The sequence below is a fragment of the Seriola dumerili genome, unplaced genomic scaffold, assembly GCF_002260705.1.
Source record: "Seriola dumerili isolate Sdu_G_001 unplaced genomic scaffold, Sdu_1.0 BDQW01000331.1, whole genome shotgun sequence".
NCBI classification, from domain to species: Eukaryota; Metazoa; Chordata; class Actinopteri; order Carangiformes; family Carangidae; genus Seriola; species Seriola dumerili.
In genome coordinates, this window is record NW_019174586.1 from 8602324 (window position 1) to 8626630 (window position 24307).

The window sequence follows — 24307 nt, forward strand, 5'->3', positions numbered from 1 at the left end:
CAGTCTGAATCCATTCGTGGCTTTCCACCTTTGAAATGGGAGCAGGCAGGCAGGAGAGACATCTGCTTTGCTTTTAATGGGTATCACAAATGTTTCAGTAATTCCACTCCATCTGAAACTTCCCTCCCCTTCAGCACACTCCCAAATTGCAGCAAAGGAATGACTCTTTGCCTTGCAGAGCGTTGGTATTTTCCCCAGCTAAGAGGTTCGGAAAGATTCCTCCTGAGTGCTTGCATCATGGAAGCTAGCAGTCAATCCAGCAGTCAACAGATTCTGTGGAAAGATGTGAGTGCATTTTTTTTTTGTTTTGTTTTTTTAATGCACTTGAACTAACTGCACAAATAATTAAAAATAAATTCCACATTTTATTGTTTTTATAAATTCTATTACAAAACTAATTTTAGGTCACTGCAGTGCCAAGAAAGATGGGAGCACCTTTAAATTTTTACAGCTTAATAAATTAAGTGTAGGTGGCAGCAGTAGTGGTTTAAAGGTGAAAAAAATCCTGTGATATCTAAGTGCGAGTAAAATATGTCAGAAGTCTAGCTTTTTTGAAATCAAAAAGGAGTGCCGTTTGGTCTCTTGCTGACTGATCTGAGTTTTCTCAGAATAGTAATTTTTCCATCTAATTCCTTTTGGCTTTTCACTTCAGCTTCCTTCCTTTATTTCCACTTTTATATTCAGTCTCACCTGAACCATTGTATTTGCTTTATATCTTTATATCCTTGCTTCTCACACACAAGCAGCATTCAAATATACACCAAGAGTTGCCTTATTTGAGCCTTTATTATTGAAGAGGGGGGGGGGAGTGGGATTTTTGGCTCTGAAATCCCTCTTCTTCTTTCTCTCATATTTCACTTGTTGCAGAAGTTCAGAAAAAAACAGAGCAATAGGGATAAATTCCTCCACAACACTGTGTTATTATGTTTTTATGTGTATATTAAAAACTAAGCTCTCTTACTGTCCATAATAGTAAAGCAACTTTCTCCAGCAGATACTAATCATACACATACTGAGAGTCATGGACGGAGAATGAATATGATTAAGAAATCACCTGTGGCTTCTTATTTCGGGATAGTTTCTGCAGGAACTCAAACGCTTATAAGAGCGTGCCCAGGTGTAATAAACTACATCCTCTGCTTGTTGCTTATGCAGGCTTACTTCTCTCTTTTTTTTGTTGTTGTTGTTGTTGTTGTTTTCTCAAGAAAGCGCTTCTTCTTTGCATGATAACAGCAGGGGGCTCCGGGCACTCTTCCTCACAAAGCTCAAGGCGAATTTCCAGGCTGATTCTGAACTCCTAAACCTTTAAACACTGGTTGGCAGCTGCTGCACACTCAGGCTGCTCACTCTGTCTCCATCCATGCCTTTATTTCTGTCTGTCTCTCAATCCCACCTCCTTCCTCTGAGTATTCGATATTCAAAGCGCAGGCAGAGAGAGGTTTGTCCTCTAGTTAAGTTTCCACTGCTTATGCAACCTGCCACAGGAGAGCAGAGAATTTCAGCCACCGGTTTCTTTTTTTCCTTTTTTTTTTTTCCTCTCCACTCTTAGAAATTTACAACGTAAGGAATTTCTGGCTCTGATTGTAGCTCTGTTTTTCATCATGCCTGAAGAATGTACAGTACTTTGATGTGCCTGAAGTTTGTGTGGCTACTGTCTCTAATATGTCAAATGAAGAATGACGAGAATGTAGATTTCATTAATGGCAAAGACGTGGTTACAATTTTCTAGATGGCTATTTTGAACAATGTGTCTTCTATTCATCCCCAATGTCATGCTGCTAATGTACCAGACACTCAATCCATATCTAAAAAGGACACAGTGTAAACCAGTGTACAGTAACTATACACCATTAATGCTAAACCATAATTCCACCAGTCAGTCATGCCACCCACATACTGCATTTTTTTCTTTTCTTTTTTTTTTTAAATAAAAAGGACATTTTTCAAGACTATTTTGGTTTATTATTTTTACAGTATACAAGGTCCAAAGGTCACAAATGTATTATTCAAAAATAATTCCTGCCTTATACAAAGAAGTCGGCATGTAAAAGGTCTGTGCAGTCTAGTGAAGCTTAACTACTGTAACAACCTCTGCCACAATAGAGAACTAAAGCTGCTTTATCATTTTAAAAGACATGAAGATAAGCAACACCAATTTTGCTAAATGAAGTTGGTCCAGTTTTTTTTTTTTTTTTTTTTAACATATCTGCTTGCCTGTTGTCCTCTGAGACCTTCAGAAGTGGCCCAGTATGAATGAGAAGCTTTCATTTTCTCCCTGTTGGAGCCTTGGTGGAACAAAAGCCTGTCTTTATTAATTTGTGGCCTTAAGCTTAGGGAATTGACTACAGTAGGCAGAGTTTTAATTTGAGGAAAAGTTTAATAAATGTAACCTTTCTGTACCACTTGTAGCAGTCTGTTCTTCCCTGCGCTTGGTGTGAGGATGGTTATATTTTTGTCAGTAGCCTCACTGGTGGATAAGTTTTGCATAATGAAATGGCATCACTTTGAATAAAATGTCATTCTGATAAAGACAGAAAAGACGGAAATATACTTTTAACGTGGAAATGATGAATTGAAGGAATACATTTACATTTTTTAAATATGCTTAAAGTGGTTATAATCAATATTTTTAAAATAATAATGTAAGTGATGCACCTTCCTGATAATTATGGCCTAAACCTGCAGCTCCCTTCAACTCCCCTAACTTTACCATTTTGGTTTCCTCTTTATTTTTGGCTACTGCTGTTTTGAGAAGAAAAATCTAAAAAAAAAAAATAAAAAACCCTACTAGCACCTCCTGAAACTACCTGCTCAGCACCAAACAGCAGACAGACACAGTTAGAGAGCAGCTAGTAAACACAAACAAGCATTTAGCAGGTAAAGAGCCAGATATTTCCCTCAGGAGTTGGTATGAACCAAATACAGAGATAAAAGAGAGTAAATATTTAGAGAGTGTTCATCAGGTGGCCAGAAACACGACTCCATATGAATAATAATGTTGCACCGTAACAGCTGAAAGTATGAAAAGGTTCGCCGTATCAGCTTACAGGGTAATGATTTGTCAATGTTGTGTTCACAACTTATTTCTGCTGCCCCTGAGTGGCTACAGCTACAGCCAGCAGTCTGTTAGCTTTGCTTAGCATTAAGACTTGAAACAGAGGGATACGGATCGTCTGGTTCTGTCTGAAGGTAACACCACCTGTAAAGCTCACGTGCTGGTAGGCGGATTTTGTGAATCATACATACTGGCATGTAAGTGGCATCATTTTAATTGTTGACAACGATATCGATGAGCATATTTCGCTAAAAATTCTCTGTTAAGTGACTGAGTTTTTATATTGAACCTCTGTTTTTTTGCAGGTTGAGATGGTAAAGGAGAAGAAGGCCAAGTACCACACCTATCAGCGAGTGGCACTGGCTCTGGCCTTGGTCTTCCTTGTTTTGGCTCTCTGTGTTTTCAGCCTGAGGTATCTGTGGAGCCCCAGTCTGGGGAAGGTAAGACTAAATATCACCTCACTGTTTTTTATCACCTGTTTGCCAGTCAACAGACATATTGCCACTGTCTGTGGAGGTGTGGTCTTGATGAGAGACAGATGAAAGACACGCTGGGTTTCCACATCAGCAAATCATACAGGTTACATCAAAGGAAAAAAAATACACGAATGAGGAAAATGGATGGCCACACAAAGAGCCAGAGGCAGTCTCTGCAGTCTGTATTGTGCTCTGCGAGATTAAAAGATGTGTGGGCCATGGAAGAGACAGCTGTGTTTTGCTCTGCTCGTGTTTTGGCTGTCAGATCTGTAATTTCATGAATTCTTGGACCAAACCACAAACCACTTTTTACTGTTTCAAATGTTGTCTTGCTGCATTTATCTACTCTCTGCTCACACTGTAAACATCTCCTCACAATGACGGATCCTGATGACTCAAAGCTGACCCTAATTGCTGTTGACCTGAGTGGCTGCAGCAGAACTGAAACCTCTTGGCAATGTAATTGGGATAAACCCTTGTCCTGGCAATTCATCTTGTAAAATCCAATTCGATCACATTTGATGGAGAACATTTTCACTCTGCTCCTTTCCCTTGATTTTCCCAAGAGGCCAAAAAAGCTAATTTACCCAAGCTGGAGGGAAAAGTACATCAATAATTTCACATTCAGAAATTGGATGCTGTATACGTTCTGGGCACAGTTGCGAACGAGAGAATGATTAAAATGAAGTGATGGTTGAAAATTACCACATATATTTCAAACCTGAGTGCATAAGTCTGCTTTGTCTGTACTGTAAATGCCACGAGGTGAACAAAGGGAAATGTAATGTACCGTGCAGGATGTTGCTTGCCGTTATACCAAAATCTTTGTCATGGCTAATAAACATGAACTCAGACTAACCTCTGCCACTCGTCTTCTTTCTGCTTCCATTAAGATACAAATTTCAACTGCCAACAGTCACTTCTAAGCTCCCGTTAACCAAGGTTCATCTGCACTTCCTATGTAGACAGTATTGTCCACATTCTCTCCTTTCAACATAGATATGAATCAGCTTTGAGCCATCTCCTTTGTCCTTGTTAAATATTTCATGCCGGAGGTAGAGCAGTCATTATTTCCACTTTAATAAGCTGTGATCATTCTCACGTGGCACAAAATGTGTTGATGGCAGAGGTTGCCCAGGCGATGAATATCAAACCTGCAGACCCTGAGTTCTGCTTTAATGGGGTCTTGAGGGGGAGGCTCATTCTCCGGCCTCCACATCAGTGAGTGAGATGGAGCCACTTCAAAGGAGTATCTCCTGTCAGTCAGACGGGAAGGAAGCTCCCACAGACAGAGTAGGACAGTAAAACTCAGGTATGTATCCTCAGCAAAACTCTCCAGGGGCTTCTCTGAAGGTGGAGGAATGGGTTGATATAGTCGATGGAGGGATAGATGGAGGGATGGATTAATTCTCCTGCATTAATGTGGAAGCCAGCATCTTATTTGGTGAACGGGTGTTAGGTGCAATGCAGCAGGACACTTCTTGACTCACCAGCTAATCCTGAGCAGCGTCTGGCACCTACATGTATAGACTCTGGGCAGCAGAGCACAGCAACTGAAGCCAAAGGAAGGGTACATAATTTATTTTAGGAAACAGTTGTGTGGGGGGGTTGTTTTTTTATTTGAGCACAAAGATTAGCATTTTGGTGACTACTCAAATTCAACTAAAGTGTAGCGCTTTGTGTCAGAGTCCTAAAACATTAGGAATATATCAGTCTTGATACAAAAGAGAGATACATACAGTATGTAACCATGGTTCAATTATTTCTCTAACCCCAGGCTGCTCGGACACATGTTCAAATCAAGATTAACTGGAGAGCCAGTGCATGTGTGGTCTTATGTAACCGTTGTGTATCTTACAGGCCAGTGGTGGAAGGAGTACTGAGATCTTTTACTTAGCTAAAAGTAGTAGTGCCAAAGTGTAGAAATGCTATGTTATAAGTAAAAGTCATGCAATCAAAATGTTACACCAGTAAAAGTACTGAAGTATCAGCAACAAAATATATTCCAAGTACAAAAAGTAGAAAGGCTCATTATGCTCAGAACAGGCCACGTCAGAATAATGTATATTATATTAATGGATTGTAATTATTGATGCATTAATATATACATTACTCAAATGTTGCAGCTGAAAAAAGTGAAATTGCTATATACACTACATACTGCTAAGTAGTTCATGGAACACCCCACCCCAGCCCCCAGGATCAATAAAGTCTGATCTTAACCCACAATAATACATCATAATCTATTTTTTACATTATATTTTTATTATTAATCTGAAACTGCAAAGGATTCAGTAACTGAAGTTATAAATTTCCTCTGAATTGTCGTGGAGTAGAAGTATAAAGTAGCAGTGACTAATCAAATCATTTATTTTTTCAGGTTTAAAGAAGAGAGAATAAGGGATTGCAGCTTTAAAACCAATGGAAATGTCACCTTGTTCTCGAAATTTTATATAACCATTTGAATTCTATTAAAGAGGTTGAAATTCTCTCACCACAATGGCAGAGTCCCACATGCTTTAAGAAAATTAGACTTTTAGGACTCAGTAACAAGACAAAAATTACTTCGTAAGATGAAGATTTCTTAATCTACAAAGTAACCCCAGCAATCAGATAAATGTAGTAAAAAGTACAATATTTCTCTCTGAAATGAAGCAGATTAGAAATACAGAGTAGCAGGGGAAAAAAAGCACAAAACATATTAAAGTGGTAATCACTGAAAAGGTAAAGCTTTGAAAGTCTGCAGGAACAGATTCACGAGTGAAAAACAAGTTTGTAGATAAAATTCCTGACGTGGTCTCTTTCTCAGTTTGAAATCATACTGTTTCTTCCAGCTGCTTTGACAGATTCTGAGCACCTGAGAATATGAGAGGCGCAAACTGGCTGTTAGACTCAAATCCTTTTCACAGTTAAAGGCAAATGAAAAAGGTGGTGGAGCACACTAGGAAGTAGTCTAACATTACTTAGAAGGCTGTGTTGAACAGTACGGCGCTTTACTTCCAGGTTTAATACAATTGATACTCTGCTCTCAATTGGACTTTTCAAACCAAGTACACAAACCAAAACTGACATATCTGAGAACCCACAGCTTTGATGATAACAAACGTAGGAAGCCCCAATGCTGCCTCCAATCTAATTACCAAAAACATTGATTACAAAATTAGTTCTGCTCTTAAAACTCAGTTCTTGCATGCGCTCACAAATCCACTACGTGCTTAAATTAGTCTTGTGCTTAGTCAGTAGTTTAACTTATGGACTGGCATTACAAACAATTAATAAAAGCTGTCAGTCAACAGTAAGACAGACACACACACTCACATTACAAACTACATTATATCACATATTACAGTGCTTTGACCTCAGCCTTCTAATTAGAGGTCAAAACCACAGCACGACTTCAGACACGAACACTTCACATTTATTCTGACCTCGTGCCCCCGGCTTTGTATAATAACCACAGAAAGGTAATTTGCTCTGTGCATTGTATTTCAATATGACATGATACCCGCTTGGGATCTTCCTTTAATTACCTGCAAACATATGTTGTTACAAAGGCCTGGGGAAAATACTTTGCCGTCATTTTTGCCGCGTGTGTGTGGGCGTGGTTGTGCTTATGCATGCATCAGTGTGCTTTGTGTGTTTCGGTGTGTAGATTAGGTGCCCCTGCATTCTCTTTTGGCTTACGGCAAATTTCTGTTTACTATGTGCTCATTATTGTTCTGGGCCACAAGTCTCACTAGGGGATTTTGCCTCCTTGTAAATTAATCCTCTGTTATTACCAGTTTACATCAGCAACTCCGTGAAAATGGAATCTGGCTGGTGAATCCAACAGAAAAGTGAGAATAATTTGCCTTGATGAAATTATTTCCAAAAATTATTTCAGAGAAAAAGCGAAGTCTGCAGTTTGCTGTGTGTAAATGTTTGAAGTGTACAGCATCCACAATCAAAATTTCCAGATCATTAGATTTGATATATTTGGTGCTATTTTTAATTCATGAGTCACTTTGAGCAAGATTATCTGCAGACCAGCAGCCAGGCACAGAGTAATTGTGAACCTGTAAACACTGTGAACTGGTTTTTCCTGGGGTCCCTTGAATAGCTCACAGGTACTGTTGGGCTGTGTGGCAAAACTGCCTGAGAAATACATGAATGTCATGCCTCAGGAAAGTGCTCCATTATTCAAGCTGAAATTGCATTGCTCACCTTGATGCCTTCCCTTCTCCAGTCCCAAGGTAGCTGCTGAGTTGTCGCTCCTGATGGCCTCTTAAAGGCCTCACTGTCAGGACCAGCTTCTTTAATGAACACTGCTGCGCCTGCTGCTTTTCCACTGGTCACAGGTGTATGGCTTTCAAGGCCTGGCCCCCTTTGTTTATTTATTGCTCGTAGGCTGTGTATACCCAACAGTCCCCTCCTTGTCGAGATGTCAACATGCAACTGGGGAGGGAAAAACAAGATTTGATCATATGATCTGATCTTCTTGTCGTGCAAGTGCTTTTTTTTTTTTTTTTTGTTTGTCTCCAGGAAAGAAACAAGATGCTAACTTTTCCTCACGCTGTTTGTTTACTCAGTCTCGTGTGGAGGAATTATTATTCTGGGGAGGCAACAGGGCTTATCTGAACAGCTGATTTGGCAGGACCTTTTCAGAGACCTGCCCCTCAGTCTATAATCTTTTCTGATTTTACACGTCAGGCTCATTCATTCATTCATTAGCAGGCCAGTGTCCACCGGTGTTCCTCCCAGGCTTTTAAAGTAGGCCACTATGGGCCCCCTAAGATGATGCATTATTCTTTCTACTCGGGGAACAGTCAGGAGGAGGGAGGGGATGCAGACTGGGAAAAACAAAAGAGAGTTGTTTTAGTGGAGTGCCTGAGGTAGGAAGGCTTCATGGCGGTTGTGGCACATTGCCTTCTTCTGAGACGGTGACTGCTACAGAGAGCGTGACAGCACTGCAAAGCCCACCGGGAGTTATTTATTGTTCCATAAAGCATTTTTGTGTGTCTGTGATTTTCTTTTTAGAAGCTCGAACACATGGGTGTAGGAAAAGATCTGCATCTTAATTGCCAGTACTTCATTTTGCCAATCCACCAGCAGCTCATGTGCAGCATGTTGTATGTACAGTGCAGTGTTTAAACAGACACAAATGCTTGCCTTTTTTCTTTCTCTCTTTTTTTTTTCCTTGCAGACTCCGTTTCTCTGCCTCTCTGTCTCACCAGTGTGACTGCCAAGTAGACTCCTCTGCTCTGTTGTACAATTTAGAATGTGATTGAGCTTTCACATCCACTTTCACTCTCCCAGTAAGTCTGCAGCGCTTATAGCCTCCACACTGCATTCACAGCCACAATGCTGAAGCAGAGGAGTGAACAGCGAACTGGAAATGCTCAGTTCATCTGTCCTTTCTCAACACATTCGAGACTGCAGATCAAAAATTTTTGCCTTGTTGATGCATCATTCTGATGAATGATGAGTAAATCTCTATTCTGAAAAATGCCTGTCAGTGTGCTCTGCTATATATCTGTCAGCAATTAAAAGGTTGCATTGACTTTTAGTGAGTTTGCACCATTACTCACAATGCTCAATATCTGAGAAGAGAAGCGGCATCTAAATCATACTTGCAGGTCTCTGTCTGGCGCTCAATCTAACACTTCAGGTTAAATAACTTCCGCCTTTTTTAAAAGTGAGAAAATGAGAACTTGCAGCAGCTATAAAAGTTGGAATATTAGCTAATTTTAATGACATGCATCTAGACCTACCAGGCTTGTTCAGGCTTTTTTTTTAGATTGGTGAAATAAACATGAAAAATCAGCAAAAATAACACACTTTTAAAAGAAGGCTCTTTCATCCAGAGAAACGTCAAGTGCTTCCACAGGAAATGAGCAGAGTAAGCCAGACAGCTTTGTTTTTAGAGCTGTAATGAACCTCATTAATGAAGAGATATTCATTCCAGATATCACGGATCCATAAGTGACGGAAACAAAAATGACATGCTGACATACTGGATAATGCAGCTGGTGGGTTCTTCCACCGTGATTTAATTCAGTTTCATATGTGACGGATCAAAAAAAGGAAAAGGCTTTTATATTAAAGGTGCACTGTGGTTTGCTCTCGTAGACAGTTTGCAGTACACTGATATACTGTATGAATGCATAACGAACCACCCACAACTGTGCATGAGTAAGTTTTCTGCGCATCATTTTGCCTGTACTAGTAGAACACAAGATACAAAACAAGGACCCACTCATCAAAGCATCGCTCCATAGCGCCGCTAGTGGTCAAAAACTTGCAAACACTATAGGCCTACAGTTGAATGGGCACTTGTGATGAGCTTTTTAACAGAAGACACTTTGACCCTATTACGTGCTGCATTCCATTATAATAAATGCTGGAATGGAGTCTTCATTAATTTTATAGTAACACTGCGGTTTTCCTGCCATAAACCTATGCATCTGATTCATTTGACAATGATTCAGACTTGTCATATTGATATTTAAGGTGTGGATTGATTTATGATGTCAACTTGTGCACCGAATAACATGAAAGTAAGCATTCCACCTTAAAAGCAGCTGCTGGTAGCCTTTGAGCTGAGACACCATGCAAAGTGTTTAATGATTTTCTGTTATTAAATAAATAATAAATCTGATACGCACTGGTATTTAACTTTTTTGAATAGACCAGCCCTTCACCCTGTGTTCACAGTCTTATTAGATGAATTTCCTGAATTTCTACTGAGCATTTGATTCAACAGACAAAACACAAAAAACTTTTTTTTAATTTTAGTGCAAAAAACCTTTGCTGAGAAATACTTTGTCAAAAAAATTTTATTATTCAAATACATTAATAAAATGTGAAAAGAAACACATTTTCTATTCCTAAATGTATGTTAATTGTACTTTTATAGTGTGATTCTTCATTTTAAAAATATAACCTGTAAAAAAACAATAATTATCCTATTGAAGTAGGATGAGGTTTGACTGCATAATGCTTGTACATTACAAGCATTGGTTTGAAAAATACAGTCAAAACCATAAGTAGTCAGAAGTAGACATTTATCATTCCTCAGGCTCTGAGCCTCAGCACATTCCCTTTGAAATAAAATAATGGATAATACATTAAAGTGCCAAGTCTCATCTTTAATTTGCGTAGCTTTGCTACTAGCTAGCTCCCACGCAGACAGAACTATGTGGGAGGTATAGTCCTTTAAACACATTAAGCCCAAATTTTAGGGGTTCAAAAGTAACTGGATACTTGGCTACTAAATGTTTCTTGGGCAGCTGTGTGTCATTAGTTCATGCACAAAAAAAGCTCACATGGCTCAGAGTTGTCATTTGGATTGAGCTGAAGTAAACATGCCACAGCCCAGCTGAGGGTGAGTGTGGCTGTTAAGGGAGGGGGCAAAAGCTCAGCGCTGCAAAGTAAAGGGGTCCTAAGGATTTACAACCCAAGACAAACTGAGAGCATTATGCAAAATGGAATATGGCACAATAATAGTTTCATCTCCGTCCTGTCATATATATAATGTTACAATGTCGGAAGTTCATATTAAACATGGCCAAAGTCTCAATTAATAAGGTAAACATGTATTAAAGTGACAGAAGCTCAGACTGCTCTGAATGCTTGGTTTCTAAATGTTATTTCCACTTCTCTGACAAGCTGATGGATTTCTTTATACATGAACAGCTTGTTCTCTCAAAACATTCTACCTGAGAAGTGTTATAGGTATTTTATGTAGTCCAACATGCAATACAGTGCAGGTTTACTATACAGTACAACAGGGTGATATATATAGAAAATTTTGATATTATAATCAGAAGTAAATCCACTCCAGCACGAAAAAGATGAGAGTGAATGTCACACTGCAATTATTGAACCAAATAGGCTTGTGAATTGAGCTTGGACTGATGTGCTGTAGCTGTGTTTTATATTACAGTGGGGCAGCAGCAGCAAGGCATCACACATCAACATCTTACCGATCAACAATGTGCTGCCTTAATGTTTGGTAGGATTTGATGTGCAAACTGACTTGCAGCTAATTGGTTTCCCACATACTTCACACTTGTCCAAGTTTTGTTCTCTAAAGTGAAGACACACTTTTTACCATGGTCTATCTTTCACACTGGTGGCACCTTATTCACGCATGCTAGCTTGTTTTACCTATGAAGTTAATTGTATTGAGTAAATTTTAGACTGTCCATGATGCGGGGGCACACCGGGCGCTGGTCCGGGCAGATAACTATGTCAACCCTAGCAGTATTACTGTAACCTGTTCTTTTTGTAAATAAATGAAAATGTTATTTCAATAAATTCAACTTTACCCCTTTTATTATGAGCTTCCATGACCTTACTGTTGATAAAAATTCAGACTTTAGATATCAGCCGACATGAAATCTTTTCTGCCTCTAAAGCGAGCATAACACAAACAGTTAACAGTTAACTACTGCACTTTAGGGGTAATACTTCAAATACTAATGCATCATGCTAATTAGCAATATTGGTTAACCCTACTATACAGTGTCCCTACGTTGTAGATTCAACTGGTCTGTGTCTTTCTGTTTGTATAGTGTCATGATGTGAGATGGTCCAGTTGCTCAAAGAGCCACTTAAAAAGTAAAATGTGTGATATTTTGAAGCATCTAATACTCTGAAGTATTTGTGATTTTCTGTCTTTCTTGCTGGATGTGTAGTTATCCAGCACTCATCACCACAAGTATGATGGATGACAGCTGCTGTGCGTCTACTGTGTCTCATTTGCCCAGAAAATGTACTTCACTTTGTCAGCCGATGGTGATAAAGCTTGTCAAGATCGTTTTCCTGGTATTCATGGTGGCAGCAGGACTGACCCACTGACCTGCATGAGCAGCTACAATATGGATAGATGAAATGGATTCAGACTCCTTAAAGTACAGTGTGTCCTCTGGGCTTTTGTCCCTCGCTGAGATAATGTGGGGCTCATTAGCCGTCTGGCAGGAACAAATAATAGCCTTGGTGAAATGTTGTAGGGTTTAATTAACAATAATGCTGTCATACACTACATATTAATATCAAAAATAATTCCTGCTTAGAGACAGATTTTTACACATCAGTTTAGTTTGACAAAAACATCCTAACATGTTATTTTCATATCTTCAATAATTAAAAAATATCTGATTATATTTCTTATATTTGTTGCTGTAATAATTATAAGTTTCACATGTGTACAACACATGGTGCTGAGCTGCAGGTGGTAATTGCGATTCCAGGCATTTTTCGGAAACCTGCAGCAAACATTCGTTAATTATAGGAAGAAAGTCCTGTCTGTCATTTAGACCTGTGCATGCAAGATGAATCCAAAGGTCACTGATGCTTTTATAATACTAGTAATCCTCTGTCCACTTCCCCAGTGTATATTCACCTGCTTTCATCTAATCTCACCTCAGGCTAAATTAACCATGTGATCCTCTGTAATTTCCAAGAATGTCCAGTGATTGACACTGTGACATACATCTACTCTCTGTTTACAGTATAATGGTGGTGCTTCAGTCAAGACATTCGTATAGCTTAGAAAGGCTTATTTTTCTGTCATCTTTAACTGTTTGTCAGTTCTTGTGCAGCAAAATATAAAAATTCAAATATGATCATCTTTACAGTTATTCAACACTTTGCTTCATTTGTTCTTAATTTGTTTGGGGTGCTAATTAATTAAACATTTCCAATCATATTATTCAGACTTCATGTTCATGTTATAGTTCAGGATATTTTTTTTTTCTCCTGTGATGGACAGAATTCAGGCTTTTTCGTTGCAAGCTCCATTTGTGACCTCAGACCGCCGTATGTTACTCAGTGCTGTAGTCACAGTGTACTGCATTCAAACCTTAACGGAAAAGTCAAAAGTTTTTTTTCAACCTATTATCCAGTGGTGGTTTGCATCTCCAAATAAATAAACCTCTCTGTAATCAATAAGTTGTGAGTACTAATCATTGTAAAAACTACTCAATTACACTCCAAGCAAATTGTTAGTGTCTTCATTTTCCAACATTTGACACAAATTGGACGCAAAGAGGTTGTTAATGAGAGTGACAGGGGCCAAACAGTCAAGGAGCCACAGTTAATGTTTATACTTAGACCAAAGAAGCCTTCCCACTCCACGACACTGAGAAAGCCTGTTCATTTACCTCATTAAGAGAAACAAAAGTCATATCGGCTGCTCCCTCTCTTAATTCTCCAGTCCCGACCAGTGGCTGAAACACTGAAAATCATTCATTTGCTCTTTCAGAATGCTAAATTTGCATTTCTCTCATCAGTGGCTGACCATCATGGACCATGTAGATTTGATAATGAATTGTGCTGCAAAACTGAGTCAAATTTTTTTTTTAAAATAGCATGAGACAATGTTAAGCTGTAAAAATCACACACCCATACCACTGGGAGCATAATGTGTTGTGTTCCCCCAGTGTGTCTTCAAAGTATTTTTCAGTGTTATTAAAAAGAAGGGCAGACTGGCGCTGACATGCAACCCACACAGGGGCCATGGCAACAGACCAAGAGCTTCTCATCAGTACCCATAGTCCCAGTGTGATAGGCCAGAGTCTCTGCATAGGACTATCACTCCCTCTTTTATTGTGTCTTCAAGGCAGGAGCATGGTGTAAACAATGTTTGAACAATTATGAGCCTGTGTATCTCCCAGCAGCTCTGTTAGGAATTGTTCTAACAGTCTACCTTGTTACAGCCATAGCCGGCTTGTACTATACGTTATAAGGCACAGATGAAGTCGTAGAAGTCGTTGTGGGGTTGGAGGGGGGTTGGAGGTGGAGGGGTATCAGCTGTATTGTGTTCATAAACTAAGAGGGGTGGTCGCACTCTTGTTGTAGCGATTCCAGCTTTGAAAATCCTAACAAAACCATGGATGTCTGCTGAAGCTGCTGTTATTGGTATTTGTAGGAGAAACTGTGTCTTGGCATTTTTGCAGTAAGCTGAAGGTACACTGGCTTTTAATGCTTTCCATGCACAATTTATGCATAAGTTGGCACACAGATAAATGCACTACACATACAACTGATAAATAGCAAGGTAACTATCTACTGTCATCAGTTGGTAAATTGCCAGTGAATTTAAATAAGTCCCATCCCCAATATTGAGTGAACCCAAGCAAATGGAAAACATTTTTGCCCTTCTGAACTGAGAGAAGTTCAGTCTTCACTGACTTTTAACAAAATGTTACTGCTTTTTTTTTTTTTCTTTAGTGGCTTAAAAACTTTCCGGTTGTTGTTAATGTCGTTCATCTGGCCAAATTATTGCCTTGTGTCTAAATGATCCAAATAGCAGCCTTACAGCTCTCACAAGCTGTTTCTTAAATGCCACTTAGCTGCTGGATCCCAGAGTGTGCTCCTCTTGATTTATTAGGAGGTGGAATGGCTGAAAACCAGCAGAGCGACAAGGAGACATATCCACTACAGAGGTCACTCCCTTTGTGACTGTCTGCCTCATAGTTCAAAAGCTTCCAGTCACTGCTTGCAATCTTTTGTCTGCAGAAGTCTGTTTCAGATTCTGAGATATGCATCTGAATGCATCGGAGTCTCCAGGGGATACCTTTGATGAATATTTCATAAACCACAACGGCCCTTTTATTACAGGAGACCGGTCGTATTCAAATAACGTGTTCACCTCAACAATAAGCAACAGGATTCATTCAGCGCTCCTGACAAGGAGCAGATTGTTCCTCAGCTCGGCACAGTGGTTACTTGGCAGGAAAAGGCAAAAAGAAAAGATGCAACATGGAACAATGACAGACGGGAAAAAGAAATGGCACAACACAGTCATAGCCAGGGCTTTTGTGTTGTTTAACTTCATTTAATTTTTTACTACGTTTGTTTCCACTGTGGAAACTGCTTTGGTTTCATGTTGGCTTATGGAATTTGGGTGATATTACATCATTTGTCATGTCCCGAAAAGGTGGTTTAACATCATCTTTAAAAGCCGTGTGAAGACCCTCTGTTCTCTCTTACAGTTGGCAGGTGAAGATAAAAAGTATACTCTTGGACATTTTGGAAGCCCTTTTTTCTCCATGTTATTGAGGTGAAGAAAAAAGCCAGTATTACTTCTTTCTTGTTTATCTGGGCCTTGGCGAAATTATTAAAAAAAATGTTGAAAGCAGATCAAACACTGGTTAAATTTAAGTTTGCAGCATTTAATTTCCAGCCTGGGTGAGGTCAGTGTCACATTCGCTTGAACACATAACTTTGTGTCTTGAAAAACTTCAGCCATATTTTTAGAGCACGTGTGTGTGTGTTATAAATTTAAAAGGTAAAACTACAAGAAAGACAAAAGGGTAGGAAAATATTTACTTTTTAAGCAAAAAGTCGAGGGAAACATTGTATTCCCTGAGCTATTGTACAACTCCATTTTCACTTTGATTTTATATTGATATCAAAGAAACACACAACACATCGAACAACAATATGTCCCAGTTCCCGAGTTTGTTTCACAATAGAGTGTTGACCAAAACTAGTGAATAGCTCCCAAAGTTCCCCCTGCCCTCCTCCCTCCTGAACGCAGCTCTATTATGGGCACAGTAACACGTATCAAGGTGATTTATTGCCAGAAAGAGCTCAAGTTGTTTAAAATGACTGGTGTGATTAGTCATATATGCTTCAGAGCTGAAAAAATGGTGCACAGTGCTCCTGTAAATTAACAGCAGCTGCAGACTGTAGTCGACCACAGCAAGGTGGTCAAACGTGGTAAGCGGCAGAGTCGCTGGGGGACAAGAAGAGAAAGTGGGTCATTACACCCCTTTCAGGTATGAGTAGGTTGACAGTAGAGAGAGGTAGGCTACATTCAAGATTCAGAGGCTCTGCGATGAATTGATTTAAGCAATAAAAATAAAACAGGAGAAGTATGATAGTCTGAGAGTTCTGCCAAGATTCCACTTGAGTTACTGCACAAATATGTTCCATATAAGCCCTCAGATATCACCATGCTCCATTATTCCTGACAAAAAGGTGCTCCTGCAAGAACCTTTTTCTTTGGTTGCTGGGTTTTTTTTTGTTTTTTGTTTTTTTTAAAGTATTGTTTCCTCTTTCCTCCACTTTTTTAGCCCATAAAGAGCTCTCCAGAAAAAATTTTGACCGAGCAGTCCAGCCAGGGAACTATTTTCAATGGGTGTGTAGAATTTCTCTAAGGATCTTTCAAAGAATGGTTTGACATTTTGGGAAATATGCTTACTCGCTCTCTTTTTGACAGTTAAATGAGAATACTCATACCACTCTTATGTCTGTCCATTAACTACGACGCAGGAGCTAGGAGGCAATAAGCTTAGCTTAGCATAAAAACTGGAAGCAGGGGGAAACCGCTAACCTGGCCCACTCCAAAGTGTACGATCATCTCTGTAACTTATGTAACAAAATCAACGAGCCAATATTCACAGGGTTAGGCCAGGGTCTGAACATCTCCCTCTAGGTCACTTTTTATGCATTCTTTACACAATCTCTTTTCATGTGAACAACCAAGTGCAATATTCTGACTATCTTCCAGGAGAGACTATCTGAAAATGTGTGCAGTTATTCCTATTTCCAAGCAATATCACGTCTCCTCCGTCTCTATGACGACTGCTCATCACTCCGCCTTTGAGGATGGCTGTTTGGAACAACACATTTGTTTTTCAGAAAACACCAAACCCTTACATCCAGTAATATTTTTTGTAAGTTCAGTTTATCCAGCATGTCAAGACTCTGGGAAAGTCACTGCTCTTGGCCAAAAAAAATTGCGACTCCCTGTAAGCAAACCTGTCTCCTAAAATGAACATTTCTATACAATTAAACTGTGACAGCAAATACGTATTTTACAAAACATAAATGGGACCGGGTTATGTTTTCTATCAACATAATGAAAATGTCATCAATTTATGTATTTGAAACATAATTTGTAGAAGACAGGGTTGCTGTAAAACCACAAACTGTCATTTTTAGATTTTTGTTTCTATAGGAATTTCAAAAAAGGAGATACAACATGTTCATTTGTGAGTTTCCAGGCTTTAAGGCTTTCTAATCTAAACTAACTGTTTAGCTCCATACTTAATGCAAAGACATGAGAATGGTACTCTGTGCAAGACACATTTCCCAAAATTCTGCACTATACCTTAAAATGTTTGGAGAAATGATGATCGACATTAAAGTGCTGCATTTATGTGAAAACACCTGTCTGATACCAATGTGACTGAGGGCAGAACCCATAGCACTTGAGCCGTTTTTACAATCACTATGCTCAGATAAACAATTATTTTTCAAGGAGGTTGTTGATAGACTTACAGTAACATGCTTTTCCAGTCTGCTGCACATTAAAAGGAAAGAAAATCATCAAAAGTATCATCAGTTTGGTGGTGTTACTGCACTTCAGGGGTGTTTTTTTGTGATGAAATGTCATAATTCACTTTTTGGTAAATGCACTTTCCTTTAACCTGTGGCAGCATTACACTCTGGTCTTTTGATACTTCTGTCAGCGGGGCATTTTCAAACCTTTTCTTCATCCACATGGGGATTTGTGTGATTATTGAGCATCAGCGCTAAATGGTGAGACTAGAAAGAAGCTTTTGCTCTACGCTCCTGTGAGACTGACTCCTAAATCTGACCTTTATCACTGATGTTTTAGGTGGTTATACATGTTTCTGTGATTAAACTCCACTCGAGCTCTGCTGGAAATATCTGAGAGGGACAACACACTGTCAATGTGTTGGTGAGTTATTTTCTAGAATTAGAAATATACACTATCAAACAACAAAATTGGCTCAGAAGGGAGGTACATTGCCGGTAGCTGTTTGTTTTAACCGTGTTAATGTGGTTTAGGAAGATGGCTGCATTATGATTTTGCAGCTTGACATGTTCTAGCTTAGTCTTTGAAAGGCTAATGACCTCAGCATTTTCTTTAACTGGCCTTTGGCATTGGCAGCTGCAAAACATTTTAACATTAAATTGATGCTTTAAGTAATAGCTTGTGAATTCCCAAAAGCACTTTAACCCAGTGCCAACCTAGTTTTAGCTTTTCATTTAATGCTACATACAACACGTAGTTGGATTGTGATTTTTGAAAGGCTTCCAAAAGCATTAAGATACCACAAAAGATAGGAGTTCAAACTCAAGTGTGCCACATCAACATTAATTCAGCACAATCAAAAATACGTTCACATTATTTTTTATGTCAGTGTAGTGAGTAGTACGTATTCAAACTTCAGTAGATTTTCGTTTGAACATCCATTGGTGTTGATGCTGTTGATAGAACATCTTGAGGATAAAAGAAGGCGAACGTGGGCATCGTTACTTAATTGCTTGCATCCAGCTATTTACCTCCACATATAACAAAACCACTGCTAATTACAGTGCAAAGTTTGAGTTCCTTACAAATGTTTATATTTAGAGCCTGAGTTTGCGTCCTGTCATTACACACTGACTGGGCACACACATACAGCTCCCAGACAAAAGTCAAGACAACATGTTTTGGCCTTATATTTGGAGGGTGAAAATTCCACTGAATTTGCTTCCAAGAAAACTGGCGGTTGTTAATCTCCACATGTTGCATATCTGCACATATTTTAGTAACTAAATATAAAAATGGGCAGGGAATTACATTGAATAAATACTATTAAAATGTGGACAACTTCAGGGGAGGGTGGTGCTTTCAGTGACCGAGGTTACTACTACCCCATAGACACATACACACCGGAGAGCCTCTCACAGCAGAGTTTGCAGACTGAAATCATTTTCATTGTCAATCACCACCTATGTAAATGTACTCATCATCAAAGACACTGAAACAAGCAAAAAAAAAAAGGTAGATGTAGCATCACCATAAAATGGCTAATGTACAGCCACATACTGTATTTCCACTGGTTGCAACATGTTGCACCGTGCTGTATTCTTCTTGCTGTCAGGCTGTCTTCAGTGAGATTGATGTCATGCACTGCCAGTGGGCTCATTTTACCATGTACCGACTAAGTTGATGATGCATTAGTGACTGACCAGTATTTTCTAAATTGAATTTTCCGAGCTGGCGCCTGTCCAGAACCAGCTGCCTGTATTCAGCAGGCATCACCAAACAGCAGACTGCATGTGTTTGGCAGCCGGAGACCATTCTTACTTCATTTATCTGAATTCTCCAGGCCTTGGGAGTTGACAGGCTTGGTAACCAGTGTCCACAAGCATAATCCCCATGGTCTCAAGGCACCACACAATCAGATCCCCCTCTCTCTCTCTCTTTCTCTCTCTCTCCGTTTCTCTCTACCTCTCCTTCTCAGATTTTATATAAAACCTGTTAAAGTCACCTTGCGAGCAAAAACACACACAAATATGCATACAGTGCGTGACAGTGAATATAGAAAAACATGTATTCAGATGTGTGTGGACCATCTGCACCACTGTTTATGGGTGGGAAAGCTATACCTGCTATAATTATTCCTTTGCGGATCATCATTTTCAGATTAATATCTCCATAGGAACCTGCTCCGGCTCTTCTCTCAGCATAATGTGTTAAGTTTCACAAAAAAATACGAGAAAATTGCAGGTAATGAAAACAAACCTGGTAGGAGAATTCTTGGAAACAAAAGTGTATGTGACTGTGTGAGAGTGTGTGTGTGTGTGTGTCTTTTAATTGTCATTATTCTAGGGAAAGATTAATTATTCTGGCAGAAACTGTGTTTGCTTCTATTTGTAAAAGGTTACACCTCTGCAGTGGCAATTTCCAAAGTGTCTAACAGAGATGTTCCATTTTTACTCCTGAGAAAATGAGAAACTCTAATAAAAACAACATTGCCAACCAGAGTGCAACCAGAGTACTTGGGAGACATTAGTAGTTCTCATGTGACTGCCCATGTGAAGAGACTTGAGCTCTGAAAAATAAGTCTGGTGCAGGAGTGCTGGAGGACAAGGAGCCAGCAGCAGAGACAAGGGACAGAGAGAGAGAGAGAGAGAGAGAGAGAGAGAGAGAGAGGGAGAGAGAGAGAGAAAGCTTCCTCTGCATCACTGGCAAGAAAGCTGCGTTGATCAACTGACTCTGCTTTTCCATGCCCAGCTGTTCTGAGTTTAAGCTCTTCAATTAAAAAAAGAACTCCAAAGATTTCCTTTATACCTGGGAGACAAAACTCATTACAGAGGCATTTTTCTCATTTTTGGTTCTTTAATTCATTTATCAGACACTTGACACTTGCGTAAGAGGTAGATTTCACTGCAAAACATTGCCAAGTAAGATTACTATTATAGTAATACTTAAGAGATGTAAGGACGGGATAGTAAGGATAAAAGTGGTATAAATGACAACAAAACAAACCTTAAATTACTAGAGCAACAATGAGCAAAAACTGCTGACACACTACAATAGAGAGGACCTGGAGACCTCAAACTCTTAGTGAGTCAGCATCCAGACGGCCTGACTATCTGCAGTTTCATTGTCAGCGCATCTCAGGAATCTCCTCAAATTTAGACACTGAGAAATGTCAGCTTCTTCCAATCAAATAAAGCTAAATCTTCCATTCACTGGCTATTTAAAGGGGCTCTCAAGCAGGAAACCCCCACTGTTAACCAGCTAAAGGGACAACAAGCCTGTAGTTCCTATAACATAAATTATTTTATTTTAATTACTTATTAATTATCTAGAGGGCAAATTCAGTGACTCTCTCTCTCTCTCTATATATATATATATATATATATATGTGGTGTGTGTTGCTTTTGTGTTGTTTTTGTCTATAATACATGCTTGCTGATATATTTGACATAAAACCTGCCATAATACATAGCTTGTTTTTGATAAGTTTGTCAAACACAATTTGAAGCCACAAGTCAACATATGTTTTAAAACCAGCGAGGACTTTAAAAGGACTAAAACCCAAAGGACAGAGTGTTTGCCGGTGTGACTGTCTACATCGCTGCCCACCTCGATCTATCACAGAGCTCCCTATGGCTCCCAGGAGGTCCGGTGCACCATGCAGCCCTCGCGCCACCCCACCCACCCACCCCTCCTTCCCCCCACCCCCACCTCCACCACCGCCACCACCATCACCGCCCCGCCGTGAGTGACAGGCATCCAGTTCCGCCTGGCTGGAGCCTCCATCTCCTAACCCTCAAGGACAACTAAGAGGACATATTGTCATCAACTCATCTCTCTCATTCCCACGGCCACCTCCTCCATAGATGCACATATTCTCTCTCTCTCTCTCTCTCTCTCTCTCTCTCCACACGAACACACACACACACACAGCCAAGTGCGACCCACTCACCTGTAACAACATCTACGTGACCTTTGCTTAATGTCCTCGGGTGCCACACCAGAACCTACACACAAACAACCTGCAGGTCTGGCTGTGCCTGCCACTTCTCATTCACACTGCGAGTCTGTGTTTGAAACCATCTAGGTGGAGGTTGTTAAGAACCACTTCAGACAGAAACCTTGAACAGAGGAAATAAACAGGGCATTGTCTGTGAAGGCTTCCACACAGATCGCCCCACACTCCTGAGCTTGAATGTTTTCCTAGCTGTGGAGATCTGAATTCTTTATCTCACACTATACAACAGTCTGAGGCATCTTATGATGTGAGAAAAGACCAACTGTTCCAGAGGGATATTGGACATAGTGGAAGGCAGTTTTTCAAATAAATAACAAGGTCTGGTTCGCAGTTCTGTTTCTTTGGCAATCAATGTGCATTTCACGGTGTTAGGTTGTTTACTACGTAACCTTTAAGTGTTCAAATAAACTGTTAAAAATAACAATAACTTAACATCCAGAAGACGTCATTGTTGTTACTGTTTTGCTTTCTTATAAACTAGCTGCACTTCAACGCTGTTACAAGTTGTTAAGCCGGTGAGACAACAGGGAGTCAGTGCCGAACTTCAGATTAGAGACTGTTGCTTATGGCCGCATAGGAAACTTAACTTTCATGGGAAAATCCTGGAAATCATGAAATGTGATTTCAGAGAATGGCCAGGTTTATCAACAAAGACAGTTTCTACTGAAATAGTGGTTATCAGAAGAGAGGCAAAGAGAAGAGATGTTATACTTAATAAGGATTGTATTTTTTTAAATAAAGTTGTTAAATGAAAATAAACTTAGTCCATGCAATGTATAGTTTTAAGTGCATGTCTTTAGTTAAAGCATTACAAACTGGTATTTTAACATTAGCTATGGAAGATTTATGTGTGATAATTGTATGTAATTGTAACCAACCTGCAAGAGTCTGCAGTTGCTCTGTATGGAGTGTTTTAGCATATTTTAGCTCATTGTTTTGGCTTTAGGGCTTTAGCACAACTTTACCGTTTTGGTTCATTGTCACTGCTCTCATATTGCTGCTTTCAGCAACATTGGGTACCTTCTTTCAGCAAAGAGCTCTGGTAAACCTGCTGTACACTACTTGTTCAGCACCAAATGGCAGACAGGCAAAGTTATATTATCACTAGCTGGTGAACACAGTGAAGCATTTAGCCACTAAAGAACCAGATATTTCCCTCAGGAGTTGATGGAGACCAATGACAAAGCTAAAAGGAGAGTAAATGTTGGACTTACATTCATGAGGTGGCCAGAAATATGACTCGTAATGGATGTCTAATGGTGCAATAATGTTTTCGCTGGTATTGTGAAAACCCTTAGAAAGAAAGGACTCCACACAACAGTTCAGTGTGCATCAGTATCAGAAGAAGACTTCAAAGCTATAACAAAGGCGCTGGATCTCAACACCCCGCAGAGGCTGGTAAACAAAGAGTGGTGTGACGCTCAACTACACATGGGCATAGGGGAAATGAGGGTGATCGGAAAGCTCAATCCCACATCATTCACCATCTAAAGAGATGAAAACACACTTAAGTATGCAACGCTGGTCTTCAACAAGCATACAAAGAATCACAATGACCCACAGGAGAACAGTAAAGTGAGCTCAAGGGGATTCATGTATGAACAGCCTGCCGATCCTCTCTGCCACGTTTCATCCATAAAGAACTCATACCACCTACCCTTGAACGCACCAGCCTTCCATCATCACCAAACAAGAAAATTAATCTGTGGTGTCAACAGTGTTTGGTAAGTAGGCCTAGTGCATATTCTTTTGGTTAAGATTAGGGCACCATAGACTTATTTAAAGATTATATTGAACTAATTATATGACCTAAGCTACATCCGAAATCTAAAAAGTGTGATTTGCTGTCTGTTACAGGTACACGTGAGAACCGAAAGGCGTCAGTCATCTTGCAACAAAGTTGGTCCAAATATGCAACCAAGCAGGAACGTAGAGGAAATACACTAACCACTGCCTCTACAGCATCATGAGTCATAAAATATCTGATGCTGGTCTTGACACAAATGAAATTATGGCTACAAGTGCAAAACCTCTCCCCAGAGCTTTTGGTGACTGAAACTCAGTGGCCAGAGAGAGCGGAGCAGCATCCTCGCCATGCCAAGCAACTGACCTCCGCCTAACAAAAAATGCAAGCATACAAGCAGTTTTCAAAGTCATCCTACTGACGCTGGACAGTGTGGTGGCACAAGAAATGGCAACAAACAATACAAAATAATTTTTTAAAAGCAATACTTCACTCCAGTTTGTAATATATCATCAGACCGTCTTGAGCTATTGCTTAAATGTGTGTCTCTCTGACTGACTTAGTAAGTGGTTTAGAGATAAGATTTTTTATTAAACTACATGCCGGGTGTGATAATAAATAAAAATCCTGTCTACTGCAGCTGTAATATCATAGTGGTATAATTGTTTAAAGTTTCACATGTATTAAAAGTCTTTGTAGCCAAAGTAGTCACACAGTAGCCTTTCAGAGCCCTTGTAAG

The 24307-nt window shown here is 39.6% G+C and overlaps 1 protein-coding gene across 1 annotated transcript in view; it reads left to right on the plus strand.

Annotated features, from left to right (window-relative positions):
- The first annotated feature begins 211 nt into the window (after nucleotides 1-211).
- Nucleotides 212-24307, plus strand: part of tnmd (tenomodulin) — a 49389-nt gene continuing 25293 nt past the window's right edge. Inside the window, exons 1-2 of the mRNA XM_022760258.1 lie at nucleotides 212-285; nucleotides 3361-3495. Of these exons, the coding sequence (XP_022615979.1) occupies nucleotides 238-285; nucleotides 3361-3495 (183 nt within the window). The 5' untranslated portion in view covers nucleotides 212-237. The remainder of the gene's footprint in view (nucleotides 286-3360; nucleotides 3496-24307) is intronic.